This window comes from Sorex araneus, chromosome 4 (assembly GCF_027595985.1).
Source record: "Sorex araneus isolate mSorAra2 chromosome 4, mSorAra2.pri, whole genome shotgun sequence".
NCBI classification, from domain to species: Eukaryota; Metazoa; Chordata; class Mammalia; order Eulipotyphla; family Soricidae; genus Sorex; species Sorex araneus.
In genome coordinates this window covers 142,374,477-142,395,917 of record NC_073305.1, presented here as the reverse complement: position 1 = coordinate 142,395,917, position 21,441 = coordinate 142,374,477, and the positions used below count along the sequence as shown (strand labels likewise).

The 21,441-nt window shown below is 40.1% G+C and overlaps 2 protein-coding genes across 3 annotated transcripts in view; both read right to left on the bottom strand.

Annotated features, from left to right (window-relative positions):
• Window positions 1-8,998, bottom strand: part of RWDD1 (RWD domain containing 1) — a 24,605-nt gene extending 15,607 nt beyond the window's left edge. The window contains exons 1-2 of one of the 2 annotated variants that reach the window (XM_055137086.1): window positions 8,103-8,996; window positions 6,795-6,921 (exon numbers count right to left, since the gene is read on the bottom strand). Coding sequence is in view for 1 of the 2 variants with exons in the window: in XM_004614010.3 (XP_004614067.1) it covers window positions 8,103-8,175 (73 nt within the window). In the remaining variant the exon portion in view is untranslated. Of the gene's footprint in view, window positions 1-6,794; window positions 6,922-8,102 lie in introns of both variants that reach the window. The other variant, XM_004614010.3, reaches the window with a different exon arrangement.
• On the bottom strand, window positions 8,407-21,441 carry CALHM4 (calcium homeostasis modulator family member 4). Its single transcript, XM_004614028.2, has 3 exons — window positions 20,881-21,441; window positions 16,607-16,992; window positions 8,407-8,791 (listed from the first exon to the last, which is right to left on the bottom strand). The coding sequence occupies exons 1-3, from the start codon at window positions 21,439-21,441 to the stop codon at window positions 8,407-8,409; spliced, it is 1,332 nt and encodes a 443-aa protein (XP_004614085.2).

Genomic DNA, 21,441 nt, shown 5'->3' with positions numbered 1-21,441 from the left:
GCTGGAGAGATAGCACAGCGGGTAGGGCGTTTGCCTTGCACGCGGCCGACCCGGGTTCAAATCCCAGCATCCCATATGGTCCCCTGAGCACGGCCAGGGGTAATTCCTGAGTGCAGAGCCAGGAGTAACCCCTGTGCATTGCCAGGTGTGACCCAAAAAGAAAAAAGAAAAAAAAAAAACCCTCTTTGAGTTTTACCAAATCAACTAAAATAATTAATTCCCCTTTTGGTTTTAGTATGCCAGAGAGCAAACTCTGGCTTCTTACCTACAGAGCATCTGTTCCTACCACTAAGTACATCTCCAGCCCTTTGATGGAAATGTCCTTTGAAGAATGGAAAGTTTCACCATAAAAATGACTCAGCTTTTCATACTCAAGAGCTTCTAAAGTCAATAGATATTCATCATCTATCAAGTTTTCAAAATACAGGCCTTTAGTTTTAAGTGGTTTACATTTACTTGAAGCAATGTACTATCTGGTACTACTAGAAACGAGTTTACCAGGAAAAGACTCACTGGACTCCTTTTTCTTTCGAGTCACACCTGGCAGTGTTCAGGGGTCACACTGGGCAATGCTCAAGGAAGCATACAGTGTCAGAGACTAAGCCCAGGCCTCCTGCATGCAAAGCATGCACTCACAGCATGCGGGGAGGGGAAAGGATAGAAAGGGGGCAGCTCATGCTGAAAACTCCCTGAAATGTGATTATGATACATCTTTTATAATTCTGATTGGGATTATCTTTTAATCAATGTGTCTATATTTGATCAATTCAGTCCCTGTTTTTTTTTTTTTCCAAGCCCAACAATAATGCTTGCATGTCATGAAGGTCTAAGCAGTACAACTATAAAAATAAAAGTTTGGTTCAACAACATGACAAAGTACTACCAAATTCTATAGGTCCATAAAACATCAAGCTTGGGGGCCACCTATACCCAATAAAAACAGCTAACATTTATTAATTATTCTGTGACTGCACTGTACTGTGTATTTGCGTCAAGAGCCTTTAATTTTCTAACTAAGTCCATGATTTTGTGAGTACTGCATCTTGCCAAATTTGAGTTGAAGAATAAAGTGAACCCAAGTTTATGAAAGTCAGGACATGTAAGGAAAAGGAAACTGTCACATTATCAATTATAAGAACAAATGGATATTTCAGATGTTAAAATGCAAAAATGCCTTGTAACCAATAAAATATAATATCCTGGTTTTATAAAAGTTCAACCTGAGATAAAAGAGTTTTGAAATAATTTTCTCAAGTCTATCTACCTAGTAACTAGCTGAACTGATATAGTTTTATATAGAGTTCATAGAAAAATTAAAATATTGGTGCACAGGGTCAGAGAGAGTACAAAGGGTAAGGTACTTGCCTTGCACACAGCCAACACAGGTTCAATCCCTGGTACTGCATATGGTCCCCATATGGTCCCCTGAGCACAGAACCAGGAGTAAGCTCTGAGCAGAGCCAGGTATGGCCCAAACATAGTTACATACATGTACGTACATACATAACCACATCCACACAAAGAAAACATGCACATACACACAAACACACACATACAAAAATCCCCAGCTATGATATATCTGAAGGACAGTGGGTAATTTCCGTAGAAAGTATGCAATCAAAAATGGGCAAGGAGCACTACAGAGAGAAGCAATAACAAAAGCTATAAGGAAGCCCAAGAGAAAACAGAAATAGAAGCTCATCTGGCTCTAAAAGTAATCCTAAATCTGGAAAACAAAGTAAAAGGAAAAAGCACCCAGACTAAATTAGGAGTAATGGGAGTTACAAACATCCTCTAGAGACAACAGGGTTAATGGAAGCCAAAAGCAGAGTTTCAACAAGAAATAATTTTCTCCATCCCACGCAATCCTGCCCAATGCCTCGCACCACAGATATTTTTCTAGCAGATTTTGTCACATCATGACTAGCCTATAGAAGGAGCTCTTTATGCACAGTGCTATTGGGGTTGGTTGTAAGAGAGAGGTGTTTTGTCCCGACGGGGGCAGGAGAGCCCACGGGGGCAGGTTAGCCCAGTGCCCACCCAAAAAGCCCCTCCACCCGCAGCCAGTTGCTCCACACTCCAAAACCACTGCCATGCCCTTGGCCAGACTCCACTGTCTCAAAACTAACCACCAACAAATTAAGCTGCTGAAAATTCAGATATGCAGGTTCTGTGACTGAAATCTCCAGGTTTCTCAATGTGGGAATGGGCTACCTACCCCCACCTCCTTGTACTTCCAGGAATCCCAGTAGTCATGTCTATACCCCAAAGCCACCACCCAACTGAAATTTTAACTCCAAATGTACCACCCATTAAAAATTCCAGACTTCCTGGACACCTCAAACTCTATAACACTGATAAACCAGTAATAGCACACCAGGTTGGATGGGATATAATGTAGGAGCCAACTAATCTTAATTAACAAAACATAAACAAGAAGGCTTAACCTAAAACAACATCTTAGTAATCTCTCATACAAGGACTTAATGTCTCCATGGAGAGATACAATTTACATTAATTTTCTTCTAAGAAAGCATGTTTTGATAGTTCTGTTGGCAAATTATTGATAATAAGCAATATAAAATAAATTATGAGGACCTGCTATAGGGGCAGGCTTACGGGGTGATTGGGAAAATTGTAAACAATGGTGGAGGGAAGGTATAATGGTGGTGGGATTGGTGTAGGAGTACTGAGTGCCTGTAACAAATCGTCATAAACAACTTTGTAATCAGTTTTATATAATGTGTAAGGGAAAAATTTACTTAAGTAAGCCTTACCAATTTCATATAAACTCTGTCACTGTCATCCCATTGCTCATTGATTTGTTTGAGTGGGCACCAGTAACGTCTCTCATTGAGATACTTATTGTTACTGTTTTTGGCATATCCAATACACACGAGTAGCTTGCCAGGCTCTGCCGTGCGGGCTTCATACTCTCGGTAGCTTGCCGGGCTCTCTGAGAGGGGCGGAGGAATCGAACACGGTCGGCAGCATGAAAGGAGAACGCCCAACCACTGTGCTATCACTCCAGCCCATGTAAACTCTACAATATATTAATACAGAATAGCTTTAAAGTTTTATTAATGACAGGTGAAATATGATTACCATAATGAGATCCAAATATAATATAAAATTCAATGTAATATACTTTAGACTCCAGTTTTGAAAACATTATGCAAATGAGAATAGGTATTCTAATATACAGTATTAAATGGTTTTAATTTTATTTACATAGTTCCAAATTATACAATAATCACAAATTGGCTCTTACGAATTTATTTTCTGACCATTCTATTTACTATTTCTTAAAGTTTTGTTGGGATAAACGATGTAAATTAAATTTGTTATGTGCTTAAGGGGGCAGGTTGGGATTGGAAAGGAAACTGGTGATACTGATGGGGGGAAGTCACACTGGTGGTGTTGGGAGCACTAAATGCTTGAAACAACTGTATAATGAACAATTCTGTACGTTAAGGTGTTTTTAATAGAAATTAAAACAAAAAAAAAAAAAGAAAGAGATGGGGTCATTATAGCCAACTAAAAACATCCATAACCAGAAGCCTACGACACCACCCCAGATACTGAAATCTGGATTTAATGTGACAATGTCTGCAGTGTGCACTGTCTAAACCTGTGTGTGTGTGTGTTGGGAGGGGGGCAGGGGTGAAGACAAAAAAACCAATGGTCCAAAAGATACATGTAACTTCCAACCAAGCCCTCTGTGATCTGGCCCTACTTACTTGTCCAAGTCTCATCTTCCACGACTTTCACTTCTCTATTGTTTCTAGCAATACCAAGTAATAGTTCTTTGAACAAATTTTGCTCAGTCAAATTTCTGTACGTGCTGTGTTCTTCCCCTAGTTCCACTCACTTGGTTTCTCCATATTACCCCTCAGTTCTACAAAACAACTAAGGCCTTCTCCTGTCCCTATGTTCCAGCTGCATAATACACAAAACTCCATTGAGGGGTTCCCACATTGTAAATTATTTATCTATTTTATCTCCCACTCTTCTCTTCCATTCTTTTTTCTATCCTATAATCTGGAAATATATCCTTCTTGACCAAGAGGGTGAACATACATACATATATATACATACATATATATGTATATGGGAGCATACATATATATGCATATGTTATCATATATGATGTGCATATATGTATGCATGTATGTATTTTTATTTCTGTGTTCTTACTGAATGAAATTTACTTAGAAAGATGTGAAAGAAGAATAGAGAGGAATACATGTTAAAAAGAGAATACGTGATTCTCTAGATTAGAAAAATCAGAAAAAAAATCAAGCAAAGAGTCAGAGAAAAAAGCAAGTAAGGAACATGTTCAAGGGAAAGCTAGAGTTTGAAGAGCAAGTCTTGTATCTTAAAGACAGAGATCAAATAGCCGCCTGTACTCACAAGGAATTCCTGGAACAGAGTGCTACCACCATCCTTTATCCTCTTAACATCACTGGTTTGTGGGTTGTTGTCACTGTATATTCCAATTTAACAAAAATAAAAAAAGAACTGTATTCCAAAGTTTGGAAGCGATTTTAAAAGAAATGATAAATTTATTCAACTATACTTGAAAACTAATGACTCCTGGGACCAGAGGCATAGTAGAGAGGATCGGGTGCCTGCCTACCTTGCACACAGCTGACCCTGGTTCGATCCCCGGCATCCCAAAAGGTCTCTCAAGCACCACCAGGAGTTAATTCCTGAGCAGAGTCAGAAATAAGCTCTGGGCATCGATGGGTGAGGGAGGCCACAAAACAAAACAAAAAAAGAAAAACTAATTCCTGAGTGTTGATCAAAGATAAATAGTGAAATGGCATAAGAGAAAGAACTAGAGGAAACTGAAGTGTTGGCTTACATTAAGGGCAAAAGATAGCAAACTATAAAATATGATTTTGTCAAGAAAAGAGATAATGAAGATAGTAGTTGAAAAATACCCAAAGGGATACACAAATAACATTAAGGTTGTCCTGAAGAACTACTGTGCATAAATTGACCTTTGTCTCTGTAAGATGCGATGTAACTCCTAATCCCTGCAGGTTGTTACTTTAATATACTGAAACAAAGAAATACATATGTTGCCCCACTATGAAAGACCAAACATAGTTAAAGAAACTTGGCTTAGAGTAAGCTTGATTAGCAACCAATTTGCTCCAACTGCACAACTTTGACTACACAAAATAGTCAAAGATTTTGATACAGAGATGGGAAAACCAAATTATACCACTCAGTAGGACTGTGAAGCACTACTAAAGGAGACCGTAGTATCTGTTGAGTCCTTTCATATTTTGTAAAACTAGTTTTTAGGATGATTTGAAGTTCTATAAATAAATAAATAAATAAACAAATTGCATTGGTCTGGAGAGATAATATAGCAGGTGGGGTGCTTGCCTTGCACACAGTCCATCCAGTCTGATCCTCAGCACTCTATTTGGTCCCCCGAGTATCGCCAGGAGTGATCCCTGAGTAGTATAGAGCCTGGACTAAGCCCTGAGTACAGCCAGGTATGCATCCCCCCTCCCAAAAATAAAAATAAAAAATAAACTGTACTACGACTTGTTACATTTCACCAAAAAAAAAAAAAAGTGACATTGGACCAAAAATTCTTTGCAAATAAGACAATCAATTCTAGGGCTGGGCTACATCTTAGTGCCTATGGCTAAGGGCTGGCTGGATTATTTCTTCAGCAACTATAAGAGGATGATTACAAAGCCACAAAGTCAGCTCTATTGCTCTATCAAGAACTCAGCTACCTACCCTCCTCTATGAAGTGTAACTATTTCCTTCACCAACAATTCTAAGCATTTACCAAATCTAATATAAGATCTGATTCAAGGGGCTGGAGAGATAGCACAGCGGGTAGGGCGTTTGCCTTGCACGCGGCCGACCCGGGTTCAAATCTCAGCATCCCATATGGTCCCCTGAGCACGGCCAGGGGTAATTCCTGAGTGCAGAGCCAGGAGTAACCCCTGTGCATCACCAGGTGTGACCCAAAAAGAAAAAAAAAAAGATCTGATTCAAAATGAGGTTAGAAAACTATCAATTGGGGTTCCTTGGCAAACTGAAACAAGCTCTTGTAAACCTCAAGATTTCAAACTATCGAACATGAAACACTTTTTTCCAAAAAACGTTGCCTCTTCCAGGAGGTTTCAGAATGAACATGATCAAGGAGAGCAAGGCAAGTAGCAAAAGTATAAACTAAAACACCTCATTTTATGTATTGCCAAAAGTGAAGGAATGCTGATAAGAATTAGACACGGATGGGTTACTGATACTGCAGATTGTGTCAAAGATTTATGAATTCTATTTTATGATCCTGGCTCAGCAACAAGGCCATTCATCTGACAAGAGCACTGAACCATATCAGAGCCTACTACAATTGGGAAGAAGCACAGAACTGAGTTTAAAATGATCACTTTTGGGGCCTGAGCCAGCAGAACAGGGCACCTGCCTCACATGTCTTCCACCCAGGCGAGATCCCCAGCATCCCAGATAGTCCCCAGAGCCCCCCAGGAGTGATTCCTGAATGCAGAGGTGTGCCCCAAAACAAAACAACACAAAAGGATCACTTTTACAAGTGTTTACATGCATAGTATTAAATGAAGAAAACCAGCTTATCTTACGCTTTATTGACTGCCTACAGTGTTCATGCCTTTTACACTTCCAAAGGATAGAAAGGACTGAGTGTCACGATTTAAATATATCCAACAAACAACCCTCTATTTGACTTAGACATTAGTATTAAGCAAAGGTAGAGAAGGGAGCCAGACTCCATACACACTCACCCAGTTAATGACACTTAAAACCCCTCTTCACTCATCCCCTTAATATCCTCACAGCACAGCTGTACTGCTGGTGAGAGAGAACATGAACAGGACTGGAGCTATACGGGGGTAGCTGAGAGACATCTGCCTGTTGGCAAAGCAGAACAAAATTTGCTACCGTTGCAATGGTGAAAAGATGGAACCAAAAAAAAAAAAAATCAAGCTCAACTAAACAATGATGAGGAGAGTGGCTGGAATTTATGAATTTAAATAACGTCATATTCTCTGCTTTCTGACAAGCATAATGAACATTCTAAGGAAGAAATGGGGAATGTGAGTCTCACAAAGCCAGGCTCTACTCACTATTCTTGGCTTTATTTGATCATTTACCAAAAACTGGAAGCAACAAGAGAAGTCACATTAACATCGTTATCTTGCAGCATTTTCGGAACCGCTTGCGTCAGAGCTTCATCCAGAACTCTTCCTTTAAGATCTACTAATTTATCTGACACGCGCCCAAATTTAACAAGTAATTTTTGCTCCTTTCATCCCAGGTGGAAGGAGAATCCAAATTCCACTAGGCCGGAAGGTAAAGAAGTAACTCGGGTACCAACCATGTCGCTAACCTGCGTGCAGGTGGACCCAAAGCAAGCCACGTACCCTCCAGGTTCCATTACCCAGCAAGTGATGTTCAGGCTGGTTGATGTCTACCTATCTCTTCCTGTCTAAAAACCTGCGACTCTATAATGAAAGTGAAGTGGGAATTCAACGGTCACTAGGAAGTCTACAAAATGATGGGGTTGGGGGGAAAAAAAGAAAGAAAGAAATCGGCAAACTTCTGGGTCAAAGTCATACTCAAACTGATTCGGGGCAACTCTGAAGACTGCATGCTGAATCCCACAAATTCTAAAAATCCCCACGTAAGAAGAAAAAAAAAGTCTCTTTAGGGGTGAAAATGTGAAGAACTAACACCCTCTGAGTCTCGGGAGAGTGCTAGCCTCCGGGAGGAACAGCTAATTGTCAATTTCACGTCCCCCTCCCCCCCTTTCCCCGGGCTGCTTGTAAGTTGCACACACCTCCAAGTGCCCCAGACTCATCCCAGGCCCAACTTTCCCTGGACCTCCACGACCTCTCCCAGACTCAGCTTTCGGGACATAGGCGGAAAAAGGGAAACAGCTGCGGAATTACTAGCTGGGTGGAAGAACTTGACAAGAGGATGGTGGCCGAGACTGCCACGCGGCCTCGCTATCCACTACTCCTTCTCCATCCCGGCTCGGGAGCCCGAGGGCGGCGGCTGCTCCAACCCAGGACCGCGGCCGCGGAAGTCACCTGTGAAGGAGTCGGGGTAGATGGACTCCAGAGCCTCTAGCTCGTTGCGTTGCTCCTCGACGTAATCTGTCATCCTGGCCCTGGCTGCTGCCCATGGATCGTCCAGACACGCAGGCGGCGCGCTTGCAGCAGGGGCCGGGGCCGCTCCGGGAGAGCAGGCGGCGGCCGGCCGGGCGCAGGCGCACAGTCCCGGGCAAAAAGGCCCGGGGCCCAAAGCCTGGCCGGGCCTGCTGAGCAACAGCCCCGCGCCGGCCTGCGCCGGCTCCCTAATTCTGTGCTCGGCTTCTTAGGTCTGGCTACGGAGTCACTGATATGCTGCCTGTACCACGCCCGCTTGGGATTCGCCGGCGTGGTGCCGATCCGCCGTCCGGCATTCGCTGCAGACACCTACGATGGGGTTGCTGACTTTGTGGGACCTGAAGCTGAGAAGCCCCTTCAGCACAGCATCGTCACTCGACTGGTCTGGGCTGGAGGCCCGCCTCGCTGGCCCGGGTGGGGACAGCGGCACTAGCCGCTGGATGCTCGAGGCTCGAGCGAATTTCGTGGATCCCGACTTCCGCCTTGTGGCTCTTTGGCTCCTGGGAGGTGCCGCGAAATTGGTCTGAGGGTCGGGTGGTGGTCGCTGTCGGGTGGCTACTAGCCGTTCCCGAGCCTCGCAGCTTGGGGTCCACGGGAGTTGGGCGAGAGACCTGTGTAGAGTCCGGTGGGCGCGGAAGATTGTTCACGGGGTCGGCCCAAAACGATCGGCCCAATGACTTAATAGCCAATCAGAGAATTATAGCCAGTCAGAAATCCTGGATTGTTAAAGTTCTGGATTCTAGTTTGAGATCTTTATTTGGGCTTCCCTTTTTTGAATTTGTAAAGTCAACGCAACTGGACAGAGAGCCAAAGATGTCTGTGAATGGGGGGTAAAGAGGGTGGAGAGTTTGGTGGGACATTTGGTCAAGTGTAAAAGCTTTGACTTAAGGGAATAAAATTGAGAAAAGAATACATTGTCGCCTCCGTGTTCGTCGCAACTTAGTTACAAACAGTTCAAGGGGCTATAATAGCAAAAGCGAAGATTCTGGCCAAATAAATGTACTTGTATGGGAAAATTATTAGGCATTTAGATTATGTTTATTGTAAACTAACATGGTTGTGGGAGATAAAGAAAAAAGCTCATTTGACAATTTAATTTTTTTCTTTGAATTATTTTTTTTCTCGCTTAAAGATAGTGTCACTTGTGTAGTTGGGGAAAGCTTTATAGTAAAAAGCTCACTAACGATGAAAGCTCTTAAATGTTCTCTTATTAAAATGAAGATGCCCAGTGGACCATAAGTTATTTTGACCTTATATTGGAAAACATTGCTAATTTACAGCAAAATATAATATTAAAATGAACATATTCACTATTTATCTACTTTGGTACTGAGAACATGTTTTTTAAGTACTAAGGGTTGATATGAGGAAACAAACGTTTAGGTTGAGAAAGTGCTAGTTCACCCAACAGTAATGATTTAATTTAAAATGAATGAAGTGGGTCTGGAGCCATAGTACAGCAGGTAGGTCCTTTTTCCGTGCTCAAGCTGACTGGGATAGACCCCTAGCTACCCAACTTCTGACGGTCCTCCAAACCACTAGAAGTGATCCTTGCATGCAGAGCCAGGAGCAAGCCCTGAGCTCCTCCACATGTGGTCCCTGCAAACAGAAACAAATATATAGCACAGAGGGTAAGGCATTTGCCTTGCACGTGGCCGACCTGGAGCAACGGGATGACAGTGACAGTGAATTGCAGAAATAAAGTGTCCGTTTTTCTGTGCATTATCAGTTCAGAAGGATCAATAATTTGTTACCCAGAAGAGAGGTTCTCTGCAGAAGGGACAGTCACTGCAAAGGTCTTGAGGTGACTAAAAACTTGGTATCTCAAAGCCATCATGACTGATGGCATAGTGAAATGGTATACAGAAGTGAGGAGTGGAGCATAGTTTACATATCATGGTTTACTATTACTCTAGGAAGACCACACCAGCTACTGAGTTTGAATGTATTTAAGAAGTACAAAGTCTGAAAGCATGGAAACCATTCAGAGATTTAAAATTAAAAAGATAAAGTCAACTTAGATCAGATCCGGATATGTTTTATATATATATATATATATATATATATATATATATATATATATTTGCTTTTTGGGTCACACCCAGCGATGCTCAGGGGTTACTCCTGGCTTTGCACTCAGGAATTACTCCTGGCGGTGCTTGGGGGACCATATGGGATGCCGGGGATCGAACCCAGGTCGGCCACGTGCAAGGCAAATGCCCTACCCGCTGTGCTATCGCTCCGGCCCCTGGATATGTTTTAATGGTAGAATGAATTAAATTTGATGTGGAGTGTAGCAGGATCACCTAGCTCTGCAGTGTAGCCCACAGGCATTGGTATCCTTTGAGATACAAATCCAGAGCTCTTTGAAAAAGATAAACTTGAGTCACCACCCAGATGCTGAAATCCAGGGACCCACTCAGAGAAGGGTGGACTCAGAAAAGGAGAAGCTACAGAAGAATCCATGAGATTATGAGACCATATGCAGTACAAGGTTTTCCTTTAAGACAATGCCTGGATTAATTTTTATATATGCAAAACTGCAGAAAAACCCATTTGGATGACTCTATAAGTCATTTAGTTCTATCCAACTACAAAAGAAAAATATATTTAAATGTTATTTGTAGTTTTGGCTGAAACATTTGTACATATAAAATATATTCAACATTCTTCATTTAAAACAATGTATCTGGGGCTGGAGTGATAGCACAGCGGGTAGGGTGTTTGCCTTGCACATGGCCGACGCCGGTTTGATTCCCAGCATCCCATATGGTCCCCTGAGCACCACCAGGGGTAATTCCTGAGTTCAGAGCCAGGAGTGACCCCTGTGCATTGCCAGATGTGACCCAAAGAGAAAAAAAAAAAAGTATCAGAAAACAAGTACTTTATGTATTTGTAATATATTCTATTACAATGTATTTTCCAGAAGCAAGATTTCTTCCTTGGCCATTGTATACAGAATCATAGAATGCATGTGATAAAAATTATTATGAAAGAGTCATAATTTTACAGTGTTTCACTCTTGAATGGCTCGTGGGTTTATAAGTTTGGCAAGTGTATTGGTTTCCTCTTGCCCCTGTAACAAATTTATTGACTTAAAGCAATATAAATGCACTATTTTATAGTTCTGTAACCTTGTGAATAGGTTTCCAACTATTCTGACAAAGGTCAGACAGGCCTCAGTGGGTCAAGGGAAGGTACCTTGCAGACTATGTTCCTTCTGGGGGCTCTAGGAGAGAGTTGTTTCTTGCCCTTTCCTGTTTCTAGAGGTTGCCTGCATTCCTGGACTAGATCCTTCATCTTCAAAGCCATAACTGCATTTCTCATGCATCACTCACTCAACATTTTTCTTCTCTGATCATTTTACCTCAGTGACTCTGATTACAAACCACGGTAGTTTCTCCATTTCCAGATACTTAGTTTTTCCATATCTGCTTTGGCTGTTGTGCCATATAAACTAAGATTGCATCCACAAATTTCAGAGATTAGTACACAAAAATCTTCGAGGAGGCCATTATTTAGACTGCCTTAATATGGAAATTTTGAAGAATGTGAGCTTGTATTTGTATATATGCACAGTTTTTCTGGCTACGTAAGAGAGACTGACTTATATGAGCCATATGAGTGATGGGAGACTTTACCTGGTCCTGATTTTGGTCCTTTCTCTTGGACCTATTCAGAACAAACTTGCAGACTACATAGTGATGTTGCACACTCCCTTCATGCTTAATGAGAATGCCTGTGGTACATGGGCAATCTATGTATCTAAATAGCTAGTTAGTCTATGAGTAGCTCGGGTCCAAAGTTATACCCTAGGTAAAATGGGCAAATCACTTTGCTAACAAATTTTTGTGTTCAGGTACAGCGGAAGTGAAAAGTGAAGTATACAGCTGTGACACAGCCCTTTGTTGTTGGAACACAAATATTGTAATTCTCTTTAATAGGAGTGCAACAGTCTTCACATATCCAAGGCCCTGGGGTAAAGTGCTTCATTGTTGTGTTCTGAAGCTCTGCTGTAGAGCGCAGTCATAAATCAGACTGAAACACAGGTTTCTGGTACCACCACTACAAGCACATTGCTTGGCTTCTTCATATCTCAGTAACTTCATCGATAAAATGGGGACTCAGTTTGAAGGATAAGGCTGGATCTGACGAGATCGGGCGCGTTCAGGGTGGTATGGCCGTAGACAATAAGGCTGGATCTGATTTCAGTTATGCCCCATGATTCAACAGCTCTCCAGCTAACTAATTACATAAATAGGGTAGCATTTCATTTGAGTATGACTTTACACAAAATTTCTTCATATTTTGTTTTATTAGTTTTGGGGGAAGGGAGGGATGGGTTATACCTGGAACCACTCAGAATTACTCCTGGCTCTGAAATAATTATATGAATGGGAAAGTCATTCATTTCTGTATGACTTTAAACGAAATTTCTTCATATGTCCGGGGTGTTTTAAATTTTATTTGTCAGGGGTGGGGGACAGAGTGGTGTTTGGCCAGGCATGAAGGTGCTCAGGAATTACTCAGGCTTTGCACTCAGGGATCACTCCTGGCAGAGCTTGGGGAACCACCTGGGGTGCTGAAAATTGAGTCCGGATTGTTAAACACCTTAACAGCTTTGGTTCAATATTTTTTTTAATATTTTGTTTTTAAATTTAATTTTAACAAATTATTTACAATACATGACTTTATTTACTTATTTGTTGTAAGGCATAATTCGAATAATTGGCTTCAAGTAACTGGCTTAGAGTAAGCATTACATATTTTTACCACTAGGGATCACCATCTCTGTACCACTAGGGGGCAGCAGAGAAAGCAATATTGAAGTTCTGGTATACAGAGATTAGAGAAGTTATTGGTGGTTGTAGCACTGTTGATTTTGTTTGAGTGGGCACCAGTAACGTCTCCATTGTGAGACTTGTTGTTACTGTTTTTGGCATATCGAATATGCCACAGGTAGCTTGCCAGGCTCTGCCCTGCTGGCGTGATACTCTCAGTAGCTTGCCAGGCTCTCCCAGAGGGACGGAGGAATCGAACCTGGGTTGGCCACGTGCAAACGCCCTACCTGCTGTGCTATTGCTCCAGTCCAATTTTTTTTTTAATTTTTGGGTCACACCCAGCGATGCTCAGGGGTTACTCCTGGCTTTGCTCTCAAGAATTACTCCTGGCGGTGCTCAAGGGACCATATGGGATGTTGGGAATCGAACCCGGGTCAGCCGTGTACAAGGCAAACACCATACCCACTGTGCTATCACTCTAGCCCCTAGTGGTGGTTAGTAGAGAAAAACAATTTTGCTGGGCGGTCATAGAAATACCAAAAGGCTTAGTTCCAACTCCAATTCCAGGACAACATATACACCCACACCGTTCACCCCAGCATCACACAGTGACCCTGGCTCTTTTCCATCTTCTGCTGTTGTCTGCAGCTTTTCTGCATCTCATCTTGGAGCTCATGAATCTTTCCTCAGCTGCTGTTTCTCTGCTGGTAAGGCCTTCCAGTGAAGTTTCCATTTCACCTACTAATTTTATCAGTTGTGTCATTTCTGTTTATAGTTTCTTCTTTTCTGCTCTCATAGCCTCATGCTTTATTGGAAACCTGTTCCATTGTTTCTTTGAGCTTATATATCATCAACATTTCCCCTCTAAAGTGCTTATCAAAGAGATGATGTAGCTCCTTGTTGCTGGTTGAACCTTCTGGGCTACCATCTTCATTTATTAAGCCTAGTAGGGTTCTGCGTGACTTTCCTGTTGTGACTTTTGCAGTCTAGAGGTGAATTTTTTGTGTGTGTTCTTGTGTAGCTAGGGGACTAGGATTACCATGTCATTATATGCTCACTGTGAGGTATGTGGAGGTGAAGAAACGAACAGTTTGCATAGCAGGAAGTAGTGTGTGTGTGTGTGTGTGTGTGTGTGTGTGTGTCAGGGGAGGGGGGAAGGGGGGATCCTAACCCTGGGACAAAATGATGAAAGCAACAAGCAGTACCCTAATCCATGGCTATGAATCTACACAGTTTATTTAAATCAGAGCCAAACTAGGACCCTCGTTCCTTTTCACAGTTTTCTTTTTATTTATTTTATTTTGTTTTTATTGTATTTTCCCCACTTTATTTAAGCACCATGGTTTACAAAGTTTTTCATGATGATTTGTTACAAGCATTAAATATTTCAACACCAATCCCACCACTACTGTCACCTTCCCTCCACCATTGTCTTCGTTTTCCCAACCACCCTTTAAACCCGACTCTATAGCAGGCCCCACAATAATTTATATTGCTTGTTACGATTAAATGGTTAATGTAATAGTCAAAAAAATTGTTCTGTAGAAGAAAATTTGTCAACATTGTTGTATCTCATCATGGGGACATTAAGTTCTTGTCTAAGGGGTTACTAAGCTGTTGTTGCTAGTTAAGCTTCCTCTTCTGAAAAATAAATATTCCTTTTGTAATATATGTCAGTACTTAGGTGGTAACATTGTAAAGCTTTCCTTGACCACTTGAAAAAGTATATTGACATTTTTTTAAGAGGGAGAAATATCAGGGCTGGAGATACTATACAGAGGTTAAGGTGTTTACCTTACATGCAGCCAACCCTGGTTTGATTACCCTGCACTGCATATGGTTCCCCTTGCATCCCTAGGAATGACCCAGGAGTAAGCCCTAAGAATAGCCAGGTGTGCCCCAAAACAAAAACAGTGAAATATCAGAGGGTTTTTTTTTTTTTTTTTTTATTGGAGGCTCAGAATCAAACTATGTGGTTTTGTGTGTATGGTACCAGGTATTGAACTCAGGACCTCACACATAGTAGGCAAGCCCTTTATCACTGGGCCACATCCCTGACCCTCAGTCATATTCTTTTATTATTAGAATCAACCTGGGACTACCACCATTCCAAAACACATTGACCTACAAATATATGAAAATAAATAATAAGATTTAGAAGGGACCTTATTCATTTATTTGATTCAGTACCTTGCCTCCTAGTGAGCAAGTTATCATCACTATTTTATAGTTTTATAGAGGAAATAACAGTGCTACAGAGCTACCCAATAAATAACTGAAAGGAAGAAAGATCTCTTAACAAATTAATACAGTTTGTGTCGTCTCATTTTTTTTTTGAAGTAGGTTTCATGAGGCCAGAGCAATAGTACAATCGGCAGGGCATTTGCCTTGCAGAAGGCACACCCAGGTTTGATCCTGGCATCCCATAAAGTCCTCTGAGCACCACAAGGAGAAATTCCTGAGTGCAGAGCTGAAAATAACACCTGAGCATATGCAGGTTGTGCCCCCTTCACCAAAAAAGTAGATTTCATAATTTTTTCTTTTCTATTAACATTATGCAAAACTAGATAAACATGTAACTGATTGCATTTTATATAGTCAGTAAAGTGACTTCTTAAAATTGACTTTTGAGTGAATTTAACTATGAGCCATTGCCCAGTAAACAGTTATTGTTTTGCTAAAAAAAAAAAAAGCCCTAATCTTGCTTCTTGTTCAATATACCAGTTGCTTAAAGGAAAATGTTCAAAATCAGACACAAGACCCTATATAAAAATTCGCACAGGAAAATGTCAGTTGTTTGGCTTTTTTTAAGTTATAGATAATGATAAGCAGATAAAGGTGGCAGTCTTGCTTCTCCAAATAGATTTTGAGTAGAAAGATGCCAATCAGTAATAAAAGACACACCATGCTATTGAGGTGGAGTGTAGAAAGGCAGCTTTGTGGAATAAACTCCTTATGTTGTGGCTATAAAAATAATCCTATATGGAGGTGCTACAAATAAAATGTATTATATTAATGATATAATATTCCATCATCTTCTCTTAAGTATGATAAGATGATACAAACCATGTATGGAATTTCTCTTTACATGTTGTCAGTTTAGCTTTTTGTCCCTATTCCTAAAATGTCAGGTATCTAGATAAATGCAAGAAGTAAAAAGCTTTTGGTTGTTATTTAGGGGGTGACTGGAAAAGTAGGTCATCCCTGTAGTAGACATGGTAAGCAAAGAGAAATGCAGAGAGTAACATTTACTAACTTCTTAATGATACTGTAATGGCTACTTTGCTTATATTACCACATTTAATCCTCAGCAGCCCTATCAAGTAGCTCTTACACGCAAATACTAAAATAGCATTCAAAAATAGTAATTTTCACATGGCTAATAAGTAATAGAGCCAAATTCAGATTTCTATGCAATTTCAAATATCATATTGTTTAAAATAGACATTAATAGAGCATTAGTGAAAATTTTAAGGAGAGAAAAATTGACATAATTGTCAAATTCATTTTGAAAATAGAACTTTTGAATGAATTTATATATACAAATAACTAAAGAGAGAAAAATATTAACATATTTAAATTCCATCATAAAATAATCTGTTAAGCAACTTGAATTGTGAACAGTATGTGATCAAGTGTTATTACATTCCTTTTAATTCAATGCCTTCTGATTTGTCTTCTTCATTCTCTTCATCCACCCTGTCTCTTAAGAAGCTATAATGACCTTGAAAGTCCTCACCCATGCAGAGAAGACTGGGTGCTGACATATCTTTCCAGTCCTGACAAGAAGGAATACGGATGTGTTTGACTTCTTTATCTCCAGGGACAAAACCAAATAGTTTCTGGATACGCTTTCTGATGAGGAATCGCGAGTGCTGCTCTGCAGCCTGTTGAAAGAGCTCCTGCTCATTGTGGAGGTGGTTGTCCCAGTAGTAATACTGCAGGGAGGTGAAGGGAGTACAGCACCTTGCCACACAGCGGGAGATAAGGATAGCAACAGTTGCCAAGGTGATCAAAATCCAGCCCAGCATCTTCATATAATTTTTTAAAAGAAAACAGAGAATGTCAATGCATTGAACAGTCAAGATATAATTATGGCATTAGGGTTTCCTACAAAACTGAAAACTAGGGGTGGGGGTGGTGAGAGGGATACTGGGATCATTGATGGAGGTGAATGGGCACTGGTGGAGGGATGGATAAACGATCACTGTATGAGTGAAATGCAAACACAAAAGTTCATAAGTTTGTAACTGTACATCACAGTGATTAATAAAAAATTTTAAAAACCTGAAAGCTAATAATTGGGAAAAAATTTTCCTTTCTAGTCTAACATATTTACAAGGTGCTGGTGAGCATATATGCATGTAGGTGTGATGAAGGGTGTAGACCCAACCATTTAAACATGGGTTCTGGGTTACAAAGAATTTTGAATGTTTGGTTAACTCGGACTGGATTCTATGTGTTGTGCTGGGAGTCACAGGTATGATCACCTATCAATTACTGTTGCATAAGGTACACACATTATCTTCTTAACTTTTAATTCAACCTTACTTTCCAACACTCAGATATAGGTTCATGAATTCTTTTAGCACTTAATAATTATTTGATAATGATGGTGAAGCAAATTATATGATAAATTATATATAATAATAGTGGCTTCCTAAGGTACCTCAATGATGTGCCAACAAGTATTTATTGACATGTTTTCCTGAATTGCTCCTTGCTTTTTTGTGACCTCAGAAGGAAGTCAGTGATCAGACTTTCACATAACTAAACAAATTGTACCTGACTGCTTTCCTTTTCATCTCCCTTCCCCTTCAGTCATTTGCTGATGAGTTTGCGAGTTTGCTTTGAAATATACTTTGAGTGGGAAATGAGCTAGACTTTATTTTGTTTGTAACTATTCAGTTTCCAATTAAAAAACCTGAATCATTCTTTTAACCATTTAGCAGGTTTAATAAAGAGACGGGTTCTACATATTTAGCAAAGCCAGCAGTATGCAATCACAGTCTGGGAGGTGAAGGTCTTTTATACAGTTTGTGACTCACTACAGGTCAGCCATTACCCATGTGTGCAAAGCAGGGATGCTGCACTCTATGGGAAGAAAAGCCTACAGAGTGATTCATCACAGGGTAGCATAGTAGAGACCAGCACATAGAATTAAGACCACCTCAGATACTCATTAATTTGTCAGCTATCATTTCTGAAGCCCCAGATTGACCTCCAATCATATGTTATATAGGGTGCTTGCCTATGGAGATGCAGATGTGAAATTTTTGATATATTCCACAGCTGCCAAATCTAAATAGAGATTGAAGTACAGTTAGCTGCAAAAAAGTATCCTGGTAAAATGGAAATAGCGTGATCTTTCAATATCTTGTGACCAAAGAACTCTGCTATACAGAGTCTCTGAGATTCATTTCCTCATCTATAAAATAGAATAAAAATTGCATACCTCTTAGATTATAAGTGTTAGAGTCTATATGAAATTTTTATATAGTATATGATAAATATCTCAATAAAACTCAGTTTTTTAAAATCACTATACCAAGAAATCCATTGACTAATGGCACTTAACTGAAAACCTGTCTAAATTTTCAAGCATTTACTGAAATCTGTGAGTATATTTAAAAAGCATTTTATTTTGACATTATAAAAATCTTATAAATTTATCATTGATCATAACATCTTGATATATACTAAAGAAGAACTTCTTTCAAAAGTAAAATTGTCATCCACTTTATTTTCTTTACTTTTCACCTATCTTCACAGAAGTCATCTGTCTGAATTTTATTTAGGACTAGTGCATAAAAACATTGAGACAACTTCAATCTTAATGGAATGTCTAACTTTGCAAAATTTCAATATTCTGTGATTTTCTGCTAAGTTTTTTTAATGAAATGAATAGCTAACTTCTAAATTTGGTAACTTAAAACCTCTATGAAAACAAATAAATGTATGACTTTTCAATAGGTGGTTTAAAAATGACAAGTTTGTGAAACCTGAGAGATGATACAGGAATTTATGCGCTTGCTTTGCGTATGGCTGACCCAAGTACTGGCCAGGGATGATGGAGGGAATTCCTCAGTATATAGTCAGAAGTAAGCCCCAAGAACTGCCAAAAGTGCTACTACTCCCCCCAAAAAAGAATATGTGTGTGAAATAAGGAATTTGATTTAAAATCAAAGAAAAGAAAAGGTGCTCAAGAGAGAGCACGAGCTCCTCCACAAAGAACAAAGAGCCCCCTGAAGTGAAAGAAAGGAATTACACACGCAACGAAGACATGGGAAATTTAAGAGTGGAATGTCCAAATAACAAACTTTATTTTTGTTTTGCTTTTTTCTTTCTTGTTTTGGGGCCACATTCAGCACTTACTCCTGGTTATACATGCAGAGATCATTCCTGAGAGTCTTGTGTGTGTGTGGGGGGGGGGGGCTTATGGGATAAAGGGGATTGAATCCAGGTCGACCATGTACAAGGTAAGTGCCTTACCTACTGTACTATCTCTGCAGCCCCAAATAACAAGCTTTTACTGTATCAAGTGACTTGAAAATGTGTTTTTCTCAAAAATTCCTTGGAGAAATAAATAAAGGCTGATGCTTTTCTATGGACAAAAATTAACTTTTATAACTTTAAATTTTGACATGCAAATTCAAATTCGTTCAGCCCTCTTTCCTCCTTACCTACCAAGGTATCTCACAAAAAACTGGTTTATAAACACTAAGTTTAGAACCATACTTGAAGTTTATTTATTAATTGTAACTAAGCTTCTAATATTCATTGGATTTTTTTAAAGAATACTTGTTTAAGAATACATGTTGAAGAATACACATTTAATAATATTATAAAAGTAACTACAATACTTTTACATTTTTTTCCTTAGCTTTTAGGATCACGCCTGATGCTCAAGGGTTACTCCTGGCTCTACACTAAGGAATCACTCCTGGGAGTGCTCAGGGGACCATATGGAATGCCAGTGATTGAACGGTGGTCAGCCACGTGCAAAGCAAACACCCTACCCTCTGTACTATCACTCCAGCCCCCACAATACTTTTCATTCATTCCTTTAAATATAGATTTTTGGAACAGTATTGATCACTTTATTTGTTTATTTATTAAGAGTTTACAGCAAGCATTTACTTAAAAAAGTAAACAAAGGGTTGGAGACATAATATAGGAATAAGGTGCTTGCCTTGCATGCACCATATATGGTCCCTTGAGCACTGTCAGGCATGATCTCTGAGCAAAGAGGCAGGAGTAAACCATGAGTACAGCTAGATGTGTCTGAAACTTCCCCACATCTCTCCAAAATCAAAGCAAAAGAAGCAAGGGTGAGGTGAAACATTTGGGTAAGAAGAAAAAAATAGATAACTCAGCAGGGGGTGGAGTATCCAAATATGTTTTAGCTCTGCTTTTTATTTTTTTACCAAAACTGCGAAGTGGATATTGTTAATATATTTTAATTTTGCACTTGAGGAAAGTAATGCTCATATTAATGACACGATTTACTCAAAATTTTCCAGGCTAATAAATGACAAAGCTGGGCTAAAGCAATAGCACAGCAGGTAGGGTGTTTGCCTTGCATGCGGCCGACCTGGGTTCAGTTCCCAGCAACCCATATGGTCCCCCAAACATCACCAGGAGTAACTCCTGAGTGCATGAGCCAGGAGTAACCCCTGTGCATCGCCGGGGGTGACCCAAAAAGAGAAAAAAAATGGTCAAGCAAGGTTCTAACCCAGGTCTAAGAACTCCAAAGCCAAATTCCCTCACTAGATATTCAGTAGGAATCACTTTAATGAATGGTACCTAGTTTGTACTCTATGATGAGAATATATGATAAATGGAAGAATTTAAAATATTTCCAAGTAACATGGCTAGCCTAGGACAGCATAAGAGGAAAAGAAAAAATAAGAACTTACCTGAGACTGGTATCTGTGCAGAAGGGCTATGTCATCTCTTACCAGGGTCATATCTTCAGACTCAGTTGATGTGAAACATGGAAACTCAGCCAGCATTTCTTCCCGTTTGTCAGCACTGACATTGTCAAACACCGGGTATTGGTCCACAGATGTGAATTCACTTGCAGCACATTCATAGTAATTACCTGTTAGCAAGTTCGCTGCCAGCCATGTCAATGGAGCAACAAGTGCCCTTCCAGTGATGCCAAAGAATCGAAGGCAAGCCAGCTTGCGCTCCAAGGGGCTGACTTTCTGGTGTCGAGAGCCACATTTGCAGCAGTATTCATTAGTGATTGTCCATGTTTGACTTCTCAGAGCATAGCCAACAAGCAGAAGAATCAAGGTTGGAATGACTAAAAAAGCAGAACCATAATAGAAGTTCTTTCCCACCTGACAGGGACATCCAAATGTATAAGAAGAGAACAGCTGTTGTCCAGCAATAGTCAAAGCAGCAATTAAAGAATTAATACATGTTCCATTTCTCTGCAGAGAAGATATAATACTATTGAGAGTTGGATTCAT

Excerpts from the sequence above, each read along its gene's own strand:
- CALHM4 (XM_004614028.2), bottom strand. The coding sequence starts at position 21,441 with ATGAATCCAACTCTCAATAGTATTATATCTTCTCTGCAGAGAAATGGA. Across the intron at positions 16,993-20,880 it reads TGCACAGATACCAGTCTCAG|ATGCTGGGCTGGATTTTGAT; the intron begins GTAAGTTCTTAT and ends AATTATATGAAG. Across the intron at positions 8,792-16,606 it reads GGCATTGAATTAAAAGGAAT|GTCTCTCGCCCAACTCCCGT; the intron begins GTAATAACACTT and ends GACTCTACACAG.